General features: G+C 38.4%; 1 protein-coding gene across 1 annotated transcript in view; it reads left to right on the top strand.

Annotated features, from left to right (window-relative positions):
• The window catches only part of IQUB (IQ motif and ubiquitin domain containing), a 65,597-nt gene that overhangs the window by 28,664 nt on the left and 23,427 nt on the right, over positions 1-13,506 (top strand). The window contains exons 7-8 of the mRNA XM_059711686.1: positions 1,894-2,104; positions 9,030-9,205. Coding sequence (XP_059567669.1) covers positions 1,894-2,104; positions 9,030-9,205 — 387 coding nt within the window. The remainder of the gene's footprint in view (positions 1-1,893; positions 2,105-9,029; positions 9,206-13,506) is intronic.

Genomic DNA, 13,506 nt, shown 5'->3' with positions numbered 1-13,506 from the left:
TAATTGTTTCATACAAATGTAAATTCTTCTTTGTTGAATGAGGCACTTTTTATTTTGTTGGCTTGTCTTAGATGTTTTGTTTTTCTTGGGTGTGTCCTCAGAGTATTTTTGATTTCTGAAGTCCATTGTGTTACAACATAATTTGTATACTACAGCCTTACCCAGTGGCTTTAGGGGATGGGCCAGGCTTGATTCTGGGGGAGAGCTAGTTTTCTGAGAGGGGGCTTCTATTCATCCTGGTGCCACGAGCCTTCTAGGCCACTGGCTCCTCTTGCCCAGAGGCAAATACCTCGGTTGCTTTTTTAAAATATATTTGTATTGATTTGAAGGGAGAGGAAAGGAGAGGAAAAGAGAAATAGAAATATCAATGATGAGAGAATCATCAATTGGCTGCCTCCTGCAAGCCCCCTACTAGGGTCGAGCCTGCAACCAGGGCAGGTGCCCTGGACCGGAATTAAAACTGAGACTCTTCAGTTCTCAGGCTGACGCTCTGTCCACTGAGCCAAATCAGCGAGGGCTCTGTTCTCTTTAACTAATTGTCTTAGACTTAGAGGATCCTGTCTCTCTCACATTTTTCAAGCAGTCACCTAGTTAGTTGCCCTGGGATTCTTCCGCTCACGTGACCCAGCAATTTGGGGCTTGAAGCAGTCTTAGAGTCGCTTCTGTATTTTGTGACTTGCCTGTCCAGTGTATGATTAGACTCCTCCTGCAGCTATTCCACGCATTCCCTTTCTTCTCCTTCTTTTTTTTAAATTTTCTTTTATTGCTTAAAGTATCACCCATTCCCTTTCTTCTTCTTCTTTTTTTTAAAATTTTCTTTTATTGCTTAAAGTATCACCCATTCCCTTTCTTGAGGGGATTCTTTAAAGTTTCTCTTCCTTTGGAGGACTCCTTCAACATGGTCCAGTGTCTTTTCTTATTTCTGCTTATATAATTATCTCTAATTATCTGGGACTAGAAGGAGGGATAGGCATGTATCAACATATTTCTGTCTTCAATCTTGATCCAGCCTCTCCACATTTTATTTTTATTTATGAGTCTAGTAAATAAAAATGGAAACTCTCAACTATATTGCAAGTATTTTGCGGATCCAGTGGACCCTCAGATGTATTTATTATAGTGGACCCTCAGACATATTTATACTTCTCATAATTTAATAGATACCTGCTTGCTTAAATTCTCTTTTATCTAACCTGCCTTTGGTGATTTCCACCACATAATCTACCTGCTATATGTTTAGGAAACACAAATTTTCTTCCTAATTGGAATTCTTGTGAACAAAATTTCCTGATTTTATCTTTTTTAAAAAAATGAGATTTAAAGGCCTTATCTTAGAGTGATATACTTCATGAGAAAGAGTTATGGTCTTCAATTTTGTTTTAAATATAAGCTAATGCTAAGGACAAAATGATGAACTAGAGATAATTGCTATTCAATAATAATAGAGATAATTAAATATGACAATAATAGTATTTATTGACAATTTGAGATACACCAGGTTTAAGCTAACTAAGCACTTTAGATGTATACTGCTATTATCACTTGTTTTATAGATAAGGGCACCAAAGCACAGAGATGGCAAGTAGCTTACCCAAAACCGAACAGCTAGTGAGTCGCAGAGGGAAGATTTAAATTAAGTTTTTCTGTAGAGCCTGTGCTCTTAAGTATTGTACTATCTGCCTCCCATGAAGATGTGTTTGCTAGATTTCAAAGTCAAATAACTGATGTGCATTTTCTGTGTTATAATATATGTGAGAGTACCTGTCACAGAACTAAAACTAGACTCAGAGTGTTTTAGTATTTACTGAATTGGAATAAAAATAATCATTGTTGCCTGTTGTTATTGATTCATAAAGTTGATGGTAGATACTTTTTATTTCCTTTTAACTACAGGTAATAGTGTTACAGACGTACTATAGAAAATGGCATGCTAAAGTCTTTGTTGATAATTTAAGAAGACAAAAAATGTTAAAGTTGAAGTGGAAAGAAGAGGAAGAACTAAGAAAGATAAGAGAAAAAGAAGAATGGATGAAAATGGACTATCTCCGGAGGCATAATCCTAAAACAAAAGAAGATTTTGAACTTCTTTATAATGCGCTAGAACGTAAGTTTAAAATAGGCTTTGCATAAAATATTAATTTTAAAATTTTTCATTAGTAGGAAAAACAGGTCTACTAAAGACAAAAGGAAGACTTTATTATCTTAGGAAAAATGTCTTGGGAATCTGGACTAGATAATTTAAAATGATGAATAGTGTTTTACATTTGGTACAGGAATTAAGGGGGAAATGAAATTGGAAATGCTTTTCTATTAACAACGGGTAAATTATGTAGTTTTAGTATATTATCTCATTTGATCCTCAACCCTGTGTTATAAAGAAAGTATTGTCCAATATGGTTCTTTGACGGTCTTTGGAATTTTTGAATTCAGAGTTGAACTTCTCCAATTTTTTTAAATACATATTGTATTAATTCCAGAGAGAGAGAGAGAGAGAGAGAATTAGAAGCATCAGTGATGAGAGAGAATCATCGATTGGCTGCCTCCTGCACACCCCCTACAGGGGATCGAGCCCACAAGCCAGGCATGTGCCCCTGACCAGAACCCTTCAGTCTGCAGGCTGATGCTCTATCCACTGAGCCAAACCAGCTAGGGCCTTCTCCAATTTCTTAGTTCAGCATCCTGTCTCTGATTCGGCCCTTTAGACGAGGGGCGTGGCAATGTATTTTAATTCCCTCCCATCAATGATAATATGTAAGCATGTGTTTTCTACACATTTGACTTTTTGCTTCATTTCTTTCATTCAATGTATGCTAGTCACTGGCACAATTAGAAGCTTCCGTTACTGGAACAAGCAGTAGGTGCACTGTTCTTCTTGAAGCCTGTCTCATCTCTCAGCTTAAATGTCATCCACTCCAAGCCTTTTTTGACGGAGATCCTATTGCATCTCATGTTCTCATTGCACTCTGAACTTTTCACTCATATCATCATAATTTGTAGTAATACATCTTTTATTTAACATTAATTTTCACCACTGAGTTGTAAGCTTCAGGAGAGAATAACTGATTTAAAAAAAAATAATTATCTCTGTTTTTCTGTGTTTAGCTCGCGTCCCAACAAATATTGGTGGAATGAATGCATACAGGAATGAAGGGGAAACAGGCATGTAGTAATGCCATCCTTTCTAGCTTCTGCTTTCCTAGGAATACCTGCGGAAGCGGAAGTAACTGGGACAGAGAGTTTTTCTATTATCGTAGATGCCAGAAAGTGGGGAAGTTGGGCGCTTGTGATCATAGAAGAATTTTAGAAATTAAAAATGGCCTCAATTATTATTATTTTTTTGGTTGAGCAGGTTTTTTGTTTAATCCAAAGAAATAACAATATGATTTCTATGATGATTCATAATATTAACTTTTAGCAAGTGTGTTTTACTATAACTTTATGTATATACTATTCGTGGATATTGTTATGTGTTCTATTACTCAAGTCACTGTTTCCGCTCTAATTGAATATAATTTTAGGTGTCTACTTACAGAGCTGTGTGACAAGACACTACTTACTCAAGACGATACAATTCAACACTAGGTCCAACCAGCAATATTAATAAATGCGCCTCACATGCAACACTAAGTGTCTGTAGGGATGTGGCTAGTGGAATAGTTAAGCTTGCTCCCTAGATTTCTACATCTGCATCCCCTGTCTCCTCAGTGTTGACCTGTGCAAATACTTTCTTTTTTACTTTAAATTTTGCTTCTATTTCCATTTGCTCTATCAGATGAAAACAAAGGTTATTTCTAGGTGTTAGTAGTTAAACAGAGCACTGTTAACAAGTTGTCTGTGAAAGCTCTTACTGATAATTATAAAACTAAAGTTCTGTTAGAGCAGAACTCTATTCAAACAACATGCCAAATTCCTGTGTGAATAAACCAAATACCATTGTTATTTTGTTTGGTTAACAGGTAACTGTGCAAAATAATAGGAAATATGCTAAATGAGGTTCTACTTTTTCTACTTACTAGTGGAATTAACTTACACAAGTCACTTTTCCTAAGCCTCAGCTTCTTCATCAGTACAATAACTTAATAATTTTTGACTCATCTACTTCACTTTATAAAGTAGAAAATATAAAATATTATATTTATGGAACTACTTTAAAAAAGTACAAACTTCTATGCATGTTTAAGTTACTGTTATGTGGTAAATAATTTTATACAGATTTTTTCATATTAGAGTAGAACAAATACATTTTACGTTTATACATGTTTTATATGGAAGCAAATGAAATTTGCATGAAAGAGACATCCCTTAGTTTTTTTCTAGCCCTAAAATTCTAAATTTAAGCTCTCAGAATAATAATTTTAAAGTATTTTTTGTTGTAGTTAAAATTTCTGGTTCACAAGCTCAATAATTTATACCGCTCTTCTACTTAATAATTTAGTTTTCAGTCCATAGTCTTAACTCCTGTACGTATTTGGAACTGCTGCCCTCTTGTGGCTCATAGTGGCAATAACATTTGAATTAGAACGCCTAATACAAAGTTTTAACTTTTCCTCCAGGTAATCTGTCCCTCAGTAATAAAAATGAATACTTCTTTATTTATTTAATTTTCCACTGATCTCAATTGTTACTCTTACCGCAGACCCAGCGTAGGCGTCAGCATCTTTAGAAACCTCTCCGGACAGCCTGGATAGAGCTCACAGCCTCTTTTCCTGCCCCGTTATTCTCTGTGCACACCACTCTCTTTTCACTAGTCACCTTTGCACCTATGGCATCTGATAGGACCTTGCTCAGTACAGCTAGTAAATATGTATTGAATTGAATCTTCTAACCTTTTGCTTTGTTTTGACTGAGTCTTTGACTCTAACTATTACCTCTTGGTCAAGGTACCTCGATTTCTGGCTTTTGAAGACTCAGTGGGCTCAGTCCATTTACATATCTGGCTCTGGGCTTTCAGTCTGAATCTTTCTAGATTCTCCCCATTCAGGTTTCCAGTCTGTGAGGGAAATTTTATTTATTTACTTATTGATTGATTGATTGATTTTGTGATGAGAATTTTAAAAAGAAGACGCACATTAGTTGCCAGTGGTGGATAAAGATGGTATGTTCTGTTATTTTTTATTTGAAAATTGTAATTTAGGTCTCAGAAAGTTTAGAATGTGTGTGGACTTTAGATACTAGTCTTATACTTTCATTTCATAGTTGAACTTCAAACTCTGGAAATTAGGTCATTTGTCAAAGAAGATAAGGAGATAAATGTATTCTTTCAAATGAACTAACTTGTTTAATATCATTTTCTTTCAAAATATTGAGGGTTTTTGATATTTGTTATAGGCTGAATTGTGTTTCCCCTAAAATTCATATGTTGAATTCCTAATCCCCAGTATCTGAGAATGTGACTGAATTTAGAGAAAGGACCTTTAAAGGAGTAATCAAGAAGGAGTGAGGTCCTATGAATGGGACGTAAGGCAATTTGACCAGTGCTCTTATAAGAAGAAGAGATTAGGAAACAGGCAGGCACAGAGAGAAGATCATATAAAGACACCAGAGGAAGACGGCCTTCTACAAGCCTAGGAGAGAGGCCCTCAGAGTAAACTAGCCCTGTCTCCACCTTGCTCTTGAACTTCTAGCCTCCAGAGCTGAGAGGAAATTAACTTCTGTTGTTTAAGTCACCCATTCTGTGGTACTTTGTTAAGGCTGCCCAAGCAAACTAATATATTATTCCATTCTTTAAATCATCCCTAGGGAGCATAAATGTTATGAAGGGGAGGAAGAATCTCTCTTGTTCTCCTCAATGGCTTCTATTTATAGTTTTGGAAACAGTCAAATGAGATGTAAAATTAGTTTTGTCCAGCTGTTCCTGATTCCTGTATTTTTCTACTTCTTATAAGTAGTTGGGACATGGTATGTTTCTGATGCCATATTCTATCCCTTAAAACAGATTTACAGGGAGGTGGTTCATCTATTGGAAAATTTTATTGAAATTAAGGCCCATATTTTTATTTCTAATTAGCTTCATTGGGTGGGTTTCTTTTTAAAAGTCATAATAATTTAAGCAAAATATAAAAACTGAGTAATATGAATACATGTACTTGAAAGCACATATATATATATATATATATCCATATTTACCTAGGACTTAAATATTAATCTAGGCGAGCAGTATTTTGTTTCTTGAGGTTAGCAGAATACTCTAAATAATGCTCCAGTGGCCTAAATTTATTACTGAAAGGTTTCTAATGTAAAACTAGGAAGTAAAATAGGCTTACTAATACCTCTCAGTTTTTATTTGCTTTCTGGGAACATCTAGGTAATACCATGAGATAAATATTCTCAGTTATTATTTCCATAAGCAAATAATTTTTCAGTTTTTCTCTTCAATCATATACTACCTTTTGGTATATGGAGTTTGTTCAATTTTTAAAAGTTCTTTTTGCTTACCACTCTTAACTGATAAACTCATCAGTCATAGATTTCCTGGACTTTCTTAATACAATTTAACTCTTAAATTTACAAATCCTCTTATTGGACAAACCAAGCCATACAGTGTCTACAAGTACAGAGTAGATTATTTTTTAAAAGATTTTTTTTATTGATTTTTAGAGAGAGAGAGGAAGAGAGAGGGAGAGAGAGAAACATTAATGTGAGAGTGGAACATCATTTGGTTGCCTTCTGCATGCCCCCCCATCGGGGATCAATCCCGCAACCTGGGCAGGTGCCTTGACCGGAAACCGAACTGGCAGCCTTTCAGTGCATTGGACGAAGCCCAGCCAACTGAGCCACACTGGTCAAGTAGATTCTTATAAAGAACATAACTGGCAAGTTATTGACCTGATCAGGGTGATTTCAGATCGAAATTTAAGAGGAAGAGGAAATGGTCTGATAAAACTGTAAAACTAGATGCCATGAAATCACGAAAGGCATTGTTTATAACAGATGAGGGCCAGAAACAACACTATGGCTTCAGATATTCACCTTTCAGTGCAGAGATGGGTGTTAAAGTAACCTGACATTTTAATAGAAGAAAACTATAGTTTCTAATTATATAAATTATATATAAATGTAATAGATTTTGCATTATCTCTGTAACATGATGAGAAAGTACCCATGTCTGGAATATAACAAAGAAAGAGTATATTTTACTTGATTAAATCATAACTAAGAGACAATAAAGTACTCTTATATGTCAAGAAATGTGCCCCTTGATGGGGTGATGTTGGGGGGGGTCCTGAGGGATTAATCAAAAAATAAAAGAGAGAACTCATGGGCATGGACAACAGTGTGCCCTGGTGATTGCGGGAGGAGGAGGGAGGCGGTGGAGGTGGAAAAGGGCATAGAGGCGATAAATGATGATGAAAAAAATAAATTAAAAAAGGAAGAGCTGCACCCAAAGGAAGTCTTTAAGCCACTGGTACAAAATGGCAGGCTTTGGGTAAAGAGAAATGGGAGGAGAAGCAGAAATTCTGTCCTGATGGGAGGATTTTACAGTCTACCCAACTGGGGAGAGGCAAGGACACCGTTAGTCCCTTCACAATGGCGTATGCATGCCTTTCTCACTTCCGTATGCACCTTCCAGCCTTAGAGAGTTCTTTTCACATCATAATTGCTCAAAGATGGCTGTGGAGCCCTGCCCAGGGTGGCTCTGTTGGTTGAGCATCATCCTGTGCACCAAAAAGTTGCTGGTTCGATCCCTGGTTGAAGCACATGCCCAGGCTGTGGGTTCAGTCCCCTGCTGATTGCATGTTCAAGGCAACTGATCAATGTTTCTCTCTCTCTCTCCCTCTCGCTTCCCTCTCTCTAAAAAGCAATAAAAGAGAGGACTCATGGGCATGGACAGCAGTGTGCACTGGTGATTGCAGCGGGGGAGGTGGTGGGTGGAGGTGGAAAAGGGCATAGAGGGGATAAATGGTGATGAAAAAATTAAACTAAACTAAATTAAATTTAATTTAAAAATGGCTGTTGAGTATTTTGAACTGGCAAAGAAGAATTTTGGCAGGTGTTCTAACCATGTAAGTGAACTAGGTTATTTAAAGTTCAGAAAAGAAAAAGTTTGGTTCTTTGTCCACAGTAGTTCATGGGAGTTTGAAACTTCATCCTGACAGTGTAATAATACATTACCTTTATGTCAGAGGAAAGGATTAGATGACTATTTAAGTCAAGGTGGGTCTCTGGAGTAAACCAACGAGTCAGTTCGCATGGAGAAGGACTGTACAATTGAAAGGATGGCATGCTTCTAAGAGGCAGAGAGCAGGCAAGGCGTGGACCACGGAGCCAGACTATCAGTGTTCGAGTCCCGGCTCCTTGGGCAAGCCCCACAGTCTCTCTTTTCCTGTTTCCTTTTCTATAAACTAGGGGATGCCAGTAGCACCTAAGCATTGGTTTGTCAGGAGAGTAAATGAGTTCACGGAAGCATTTGGGACAGTCTGGCACATAGTCAGCAGCTGTCATTTATATGGCTTGTTTAATTAGAAAGAGGGGAGTAGGGGTTGGGAGGAAAACAGGAGATGAAGTAAATGACAAAGTTACAAAAATGATTTTTTTAGGGCAGCCATTAGAATAGAAAGAACATTAAGGCAAGATCTAGCTATACCTCGAAACCACACTTCCTGTGTGGGTTAGGAGAGAAGAGACTGAGGTGTCTGGAAGAAAAGGCTGGGGACAGAGCATTTAGCGTATCTGATGTGTTCGGGGGGAGGGTATCTCGAGGGAAGCTGAAGTTAGGTAACCGTTCATGGATGAAGACAGGCGTGCTGCTGCGGCAGGAACCCGCGAGCAAGCTTACCTGCGGGCTTACGGTGACATTCTCGGTATCGGTTTCCTCTGGCTTCTGTCTGTCTGACCACTTTTATTGCTTTAAGCCTCTCAGCTTCTTTTTCATCCTACTTTTTCGTATGTCAGATGTACGTTATGAGTGATTCCATTCATGTATAATTTTATTGAAATTGACACAGAAATAAAATACTGCTTGTCAGGACGTGGTGGTAAAAAGCTGTGGGATATTAAAACCTCAGGAGTCTCTCATGTTATTCCTCTAGTCTGGCGACAAGAACAACTGGAATACATTAACCAGACTTTCTGTGGCGCTGAGAGGAAAGTTGCTTTGTGCGAACTTCTGGAAAAAGAGACCCAGATCATTGCTTCCATTGGGAGGTACAGACACATCGCTTACCTGGCCAACCAGGAAGCCATCATACAAACTTTTTTGAATAAGGTCAGTGCAGCGACACTTGTTTAAACATCAGTGTACCCTTAGCGTAAAACAGGTAAGATTTACATTTTAAGAATTTGCGTGAATTTTGTTTAGCATTTTGGTGACATATTTTTTAAAATTCTATTTTTTACTTTTGATGCATCTTTACATTTTAACTGTAGCCTAGAATAATGACGGACAAGTAACATGAAATTAATGTGTTTTCAACAAAAGGGATTCAACCATGAATAAAAAAAATGGAGACACTTTCCTTGTGACTGTTCATTTAGATTTAGGCTGGCTATAGGAATTGGATGAATTGCACCCACTGATAATATGGAGTATGAAATTCATAAAATATCGTTTCTGGTGTGCCCATAGAGTAAGCAGCCTAGGGAAATAGCTATAGACTAGCATTTTTTCTCTTGCTCACCAAGTCATTAACTGATGGAATATTTCTGACCAAAAAGATACATGATTATTGAAAACCATGAAAACATACAATTAATGGAAAAACTAAAGTAATTACCCTTTCCTGGTGACACTGTCTGTTTGATACTGAATAGCCTGTTTCCATAGTGACCAATTTTCTTTTATAAACCTGATCTTTGTAAACAATTAAAAGCCAACCAGCTACAGGAAGAAAATGAATGGAGCTCTTCAAGATACTTGCCTGTAGGGAGTCTAGTGATTCTAGTTTGTATGATTCTTGTTTGAGAGCATTTATTCTCAAAAATGTATTTTTTTGATACTATAAATGCCTTCCTCTTATCTTACCTGTACACTCTCCTGTTTGATCTGAGTTTTTTCTTCTGGTCTTAATGACTACCTGAATCCTGGACTTCCCTATAGTTCCCTATAGGCTGGATGTGATGGTAAAAAATGGCCAGACCTGTCTAGGGGCTCCCAAGATCACATATCCAATTGCCTACTGTCATTGCTCTTCGGATGTCCCAAGAGTCCACCTCACGTCAACTCTTAAGTCATATCATCTCACCGTTCCTTCACCCCTCACCTCCAACCTTATCCTCTTCTGTAGCACACACACCATTTATCTCTGTGAATAGTTCATCATCTACTCAGTTGCTTCAGGAAGCATCATTCTTGACATACCATTTAGCCACCAACCTATTTGTTCTATTATTTTAATAATCTCCTCAACTCTTTACTGCTTCATTTCTAAACCCACTACCACTGCCTGTAAGGAAATGGCTCCTTCATGGCACTCTGATGACTTCCCATGTATCCACATAGGCAAAAAGTAGAACCGCAGCTACTCTGGGTCTTGTGGAACGCCTTGTGGTCCTGCTGGAACACAGAAGGATGGGGGCATCTGAGGGTATGCTGTGGGCAGCTCCTCTCTCTCGCTGCCCTTTCGCCCCCCAGGAGATTGTCATGAGATGCTTGTCCTGTGTGTGTGAGCTTGCCCCTGATTTAAATAATTCTGATGTTCTCCTCCTCTGGATTACTCTATGTCCCCAAATTGGGCTCTTGGTGTCCAGTCTCTCTTTGCAATTCCCTCCTCCATTATCCATATGGTTGCCACTACCATAGTGACCTCATTAAATACCACTCTGCCCATGCCCCTCCTCACTGCCTCAGGGAACAAAGGTTTTAAATTTTTAAATTTGTTTATTTTTATTGATTTCAGAGAGGAAGGGAGAGGGAGAGAGAGATAGAAACACCAAGGATGAGAGAGAATCCTTGATCGGCTGCCTCCAGCACAACCCCTACTGGGGATGGAGCCACAACACGGGCATGTGCCCTTGGCCAGAATCGAACCTGGGACCCTTCAGTCCACAGGCTGATGCTTTATCCACTGAGTCAAACCAGCTAGGGCTCAAAGATTTTAATAATGGGTTCTCAGCCCACCTCACCCACCCTGTTGTCCCACTGCCATCTCTCCTTGCACACGAAAGCCACACTGCTCCAGCCGTGCTCAGAAATGTGCACATCCTTGGAAAGATCACGTGCTCTTGATGCTTTGGCATCTAGTGTTGTGTCTACTTGGAATATCCTTTCCTTCCTGCTTCCGTAGCCAGCTAACCACCCTTCCAAACAGGCTCAGACGCCCCTTGTTCAAGAAAGAATCCACTGATCCTCCTACTGTAGCCTGGACTATATGCTTTTATGAGACTATTTACTTCTCTCTTAGAACATTGTGGTCAGTTTTTATTATATCTGGTTACATGTCTGCATCCTTCCTAGATTCTGAGCTGCTGAAGGCCAGAGCTATCTTTGTCTCTGTATCCTCACATCTTAGCACAGAGTTTATCACAGAGTATCATATCAATGAATGCTCATGGAGGAAGGCAGGGGGAAATGAGAAACAATCGTTTTATAATTTTATGTTTCAGACATTAGATGGTGTATATATTTCAGATATTATACAATGACATGTAGATACTGTCATTTCAAATTTTTAAATATTTTCATTTAGAAAAGACGAGTCTACTGTATAGAAGCCGTAATATTCATACTTCTCCAGACTCGTATTTCAAACAAACTTATTCATTTAGCAGATTGCTTTATGTTGAATCTAGCATCATCACTGGGAACTGTGTTCCTTAGGTGTCTGATTGTTAACCTCACCAAGGAGGTCAGCATGGACCCAGGGCCCAAGAGTGTTTGCAGGTGCCTGAGGCCTCTGAGGTGCCAGTGGGCAGGGAAGATGGGCTGCACCCTCCATAGGGTTTGCCACCTGTGCTTTCTCTGCTCCTTTGTTTACTATAAACTAATTTAAATTCTTCTTGTAAATACTTTTACAATATCTATTCTTCTTTATGCCTTTTTACCTTGCTCCTCATCCCTACCCCAGGCCTCATGTCTAGCATCAACTCTAAACATTTTTTGAATTATAAAGAGTCTAAAAGTAGATCAAGTCCCAACATATAATAGCAACTGGAGCCAGTTGAAGAACATAACTTTTTCTCATGAAATATATCACTCTAAGATAAAGCCTTTAAATCTCTCACACACACAAAAGGATAAGATTGGGAAATTTTGTTCACAAGAATTCCCATTAAGAAGAAAATGTGTTTTTATTTAAAAATATATGCTTTTATTAATTTTATTTTATATTTTCCTTGATGACATGTTATTATTATTTTTTAATCTTTATTGTTGAAAGTATTTCCTATGTCCCCTTTTTCTCCCATTGACCCCTTCTAGCCCACCCCTGCTCCCCGGCCCAGGCCTTCACCTCCCTATTGTCTGTGCCCATGGGTTATGCATATATGCATACAAGTTCTTAGATTGATGTCTTCCCACCCACCTACCCACCCCTGCCTTCCTTTTATTGATTTTATAGAGAGAGGAATGGAGAGGGATAGCGGGGGAGAGAGAGAGAGAGAGAGAGAGAGAGAGAGAGAGAGAGAGAGAGAGAAAGAAACACCAATTGGCTGCCTCCTGCACAATTGAGCCCTCAACCCGGGCATGTGCCTTGACTGGGAATTGAACCTGCAGCCCTTTTGTGTACAGAGTACACTCAACCAACTGAGCTACACCTGCCAGGGATCATTTTTGTTTCTTATAAATACTTTGATAAGTTGTTGGGGTTCAATCTGACCTTGCAGGATCCTCAGTATAGGAAGTATTGTTTTGTGCCAGTAAAATGGAGGTTTTTGAGTATTGCTGAGGAGGCAGTTGGAAGGGAATAGGGTACAATGTGGCTTCTTTAGTTGTATTACTAAATAAGTAAAATATTAAGTGCAAGATGGTATTTTTTATTTTTATTTATTTTTAATTAAATCTTTATTGTTCAGATTATTACAGTTGTTCCTCTTTTTTCCCCCCATAGCTCCCCTCCACCCAGTTCCCACCCTACCCTCCGCCCTCACCACCCCCACTGTCCTCATCCATAGGTGCACGATTTTTGTCCAGTCTCTTCCTGCATCCCCCACACCCCTTTCTCCCCCAAGAATAGTCAGTCCATTCCCTTTCTATGTCCCTGATTCTATTATAATCACCAGTTTATTCTCTTCAACAGATTATTTATTCACTTGATTTTTAGATTCACTTGTCTATAGATGTGTATTTGTTGTTTATAATTTGTATCTTTACCTTTTTCTTCTTCTTCCTCATCTTAAAGGATACCTTTCAGCATTTCATATAATACTGGTTTGGTGGTGATGAACTCCTTTAGCTTTTCCTTATCTGTGAAGCTCTTTATCTGACCTTCAGTTCTGAACGATAGCTTTGCTGGATAAAGTAATCTTGGTTGTAGGTTCTTGCTATTCATCACTTTGAATATTTCTTGCCACTCCCTTCTTGCCTGCAAAGTTTCTGTTGAGAAATCAGCTGACAGTCGTATGGGTACTCCC

The sequence above is a fragment of the Myotis daubentonii genome, chromosome 10 (assembly GCF_963259705.1).
Source record: "Myotis daubentonii chromosome 10, mMyoDau2.1, whole genome shotgun sequence".
Classification (NCBI taxonomy): Eukaryota; Metazoa; Chordata; class Mammalia; order Chiroptera; family Vespertilionidae; genus Myotis; species Myotis daubentonii.
This window is presented reverse-complemented; position numbering and strand designations above follow the sequence as displayed.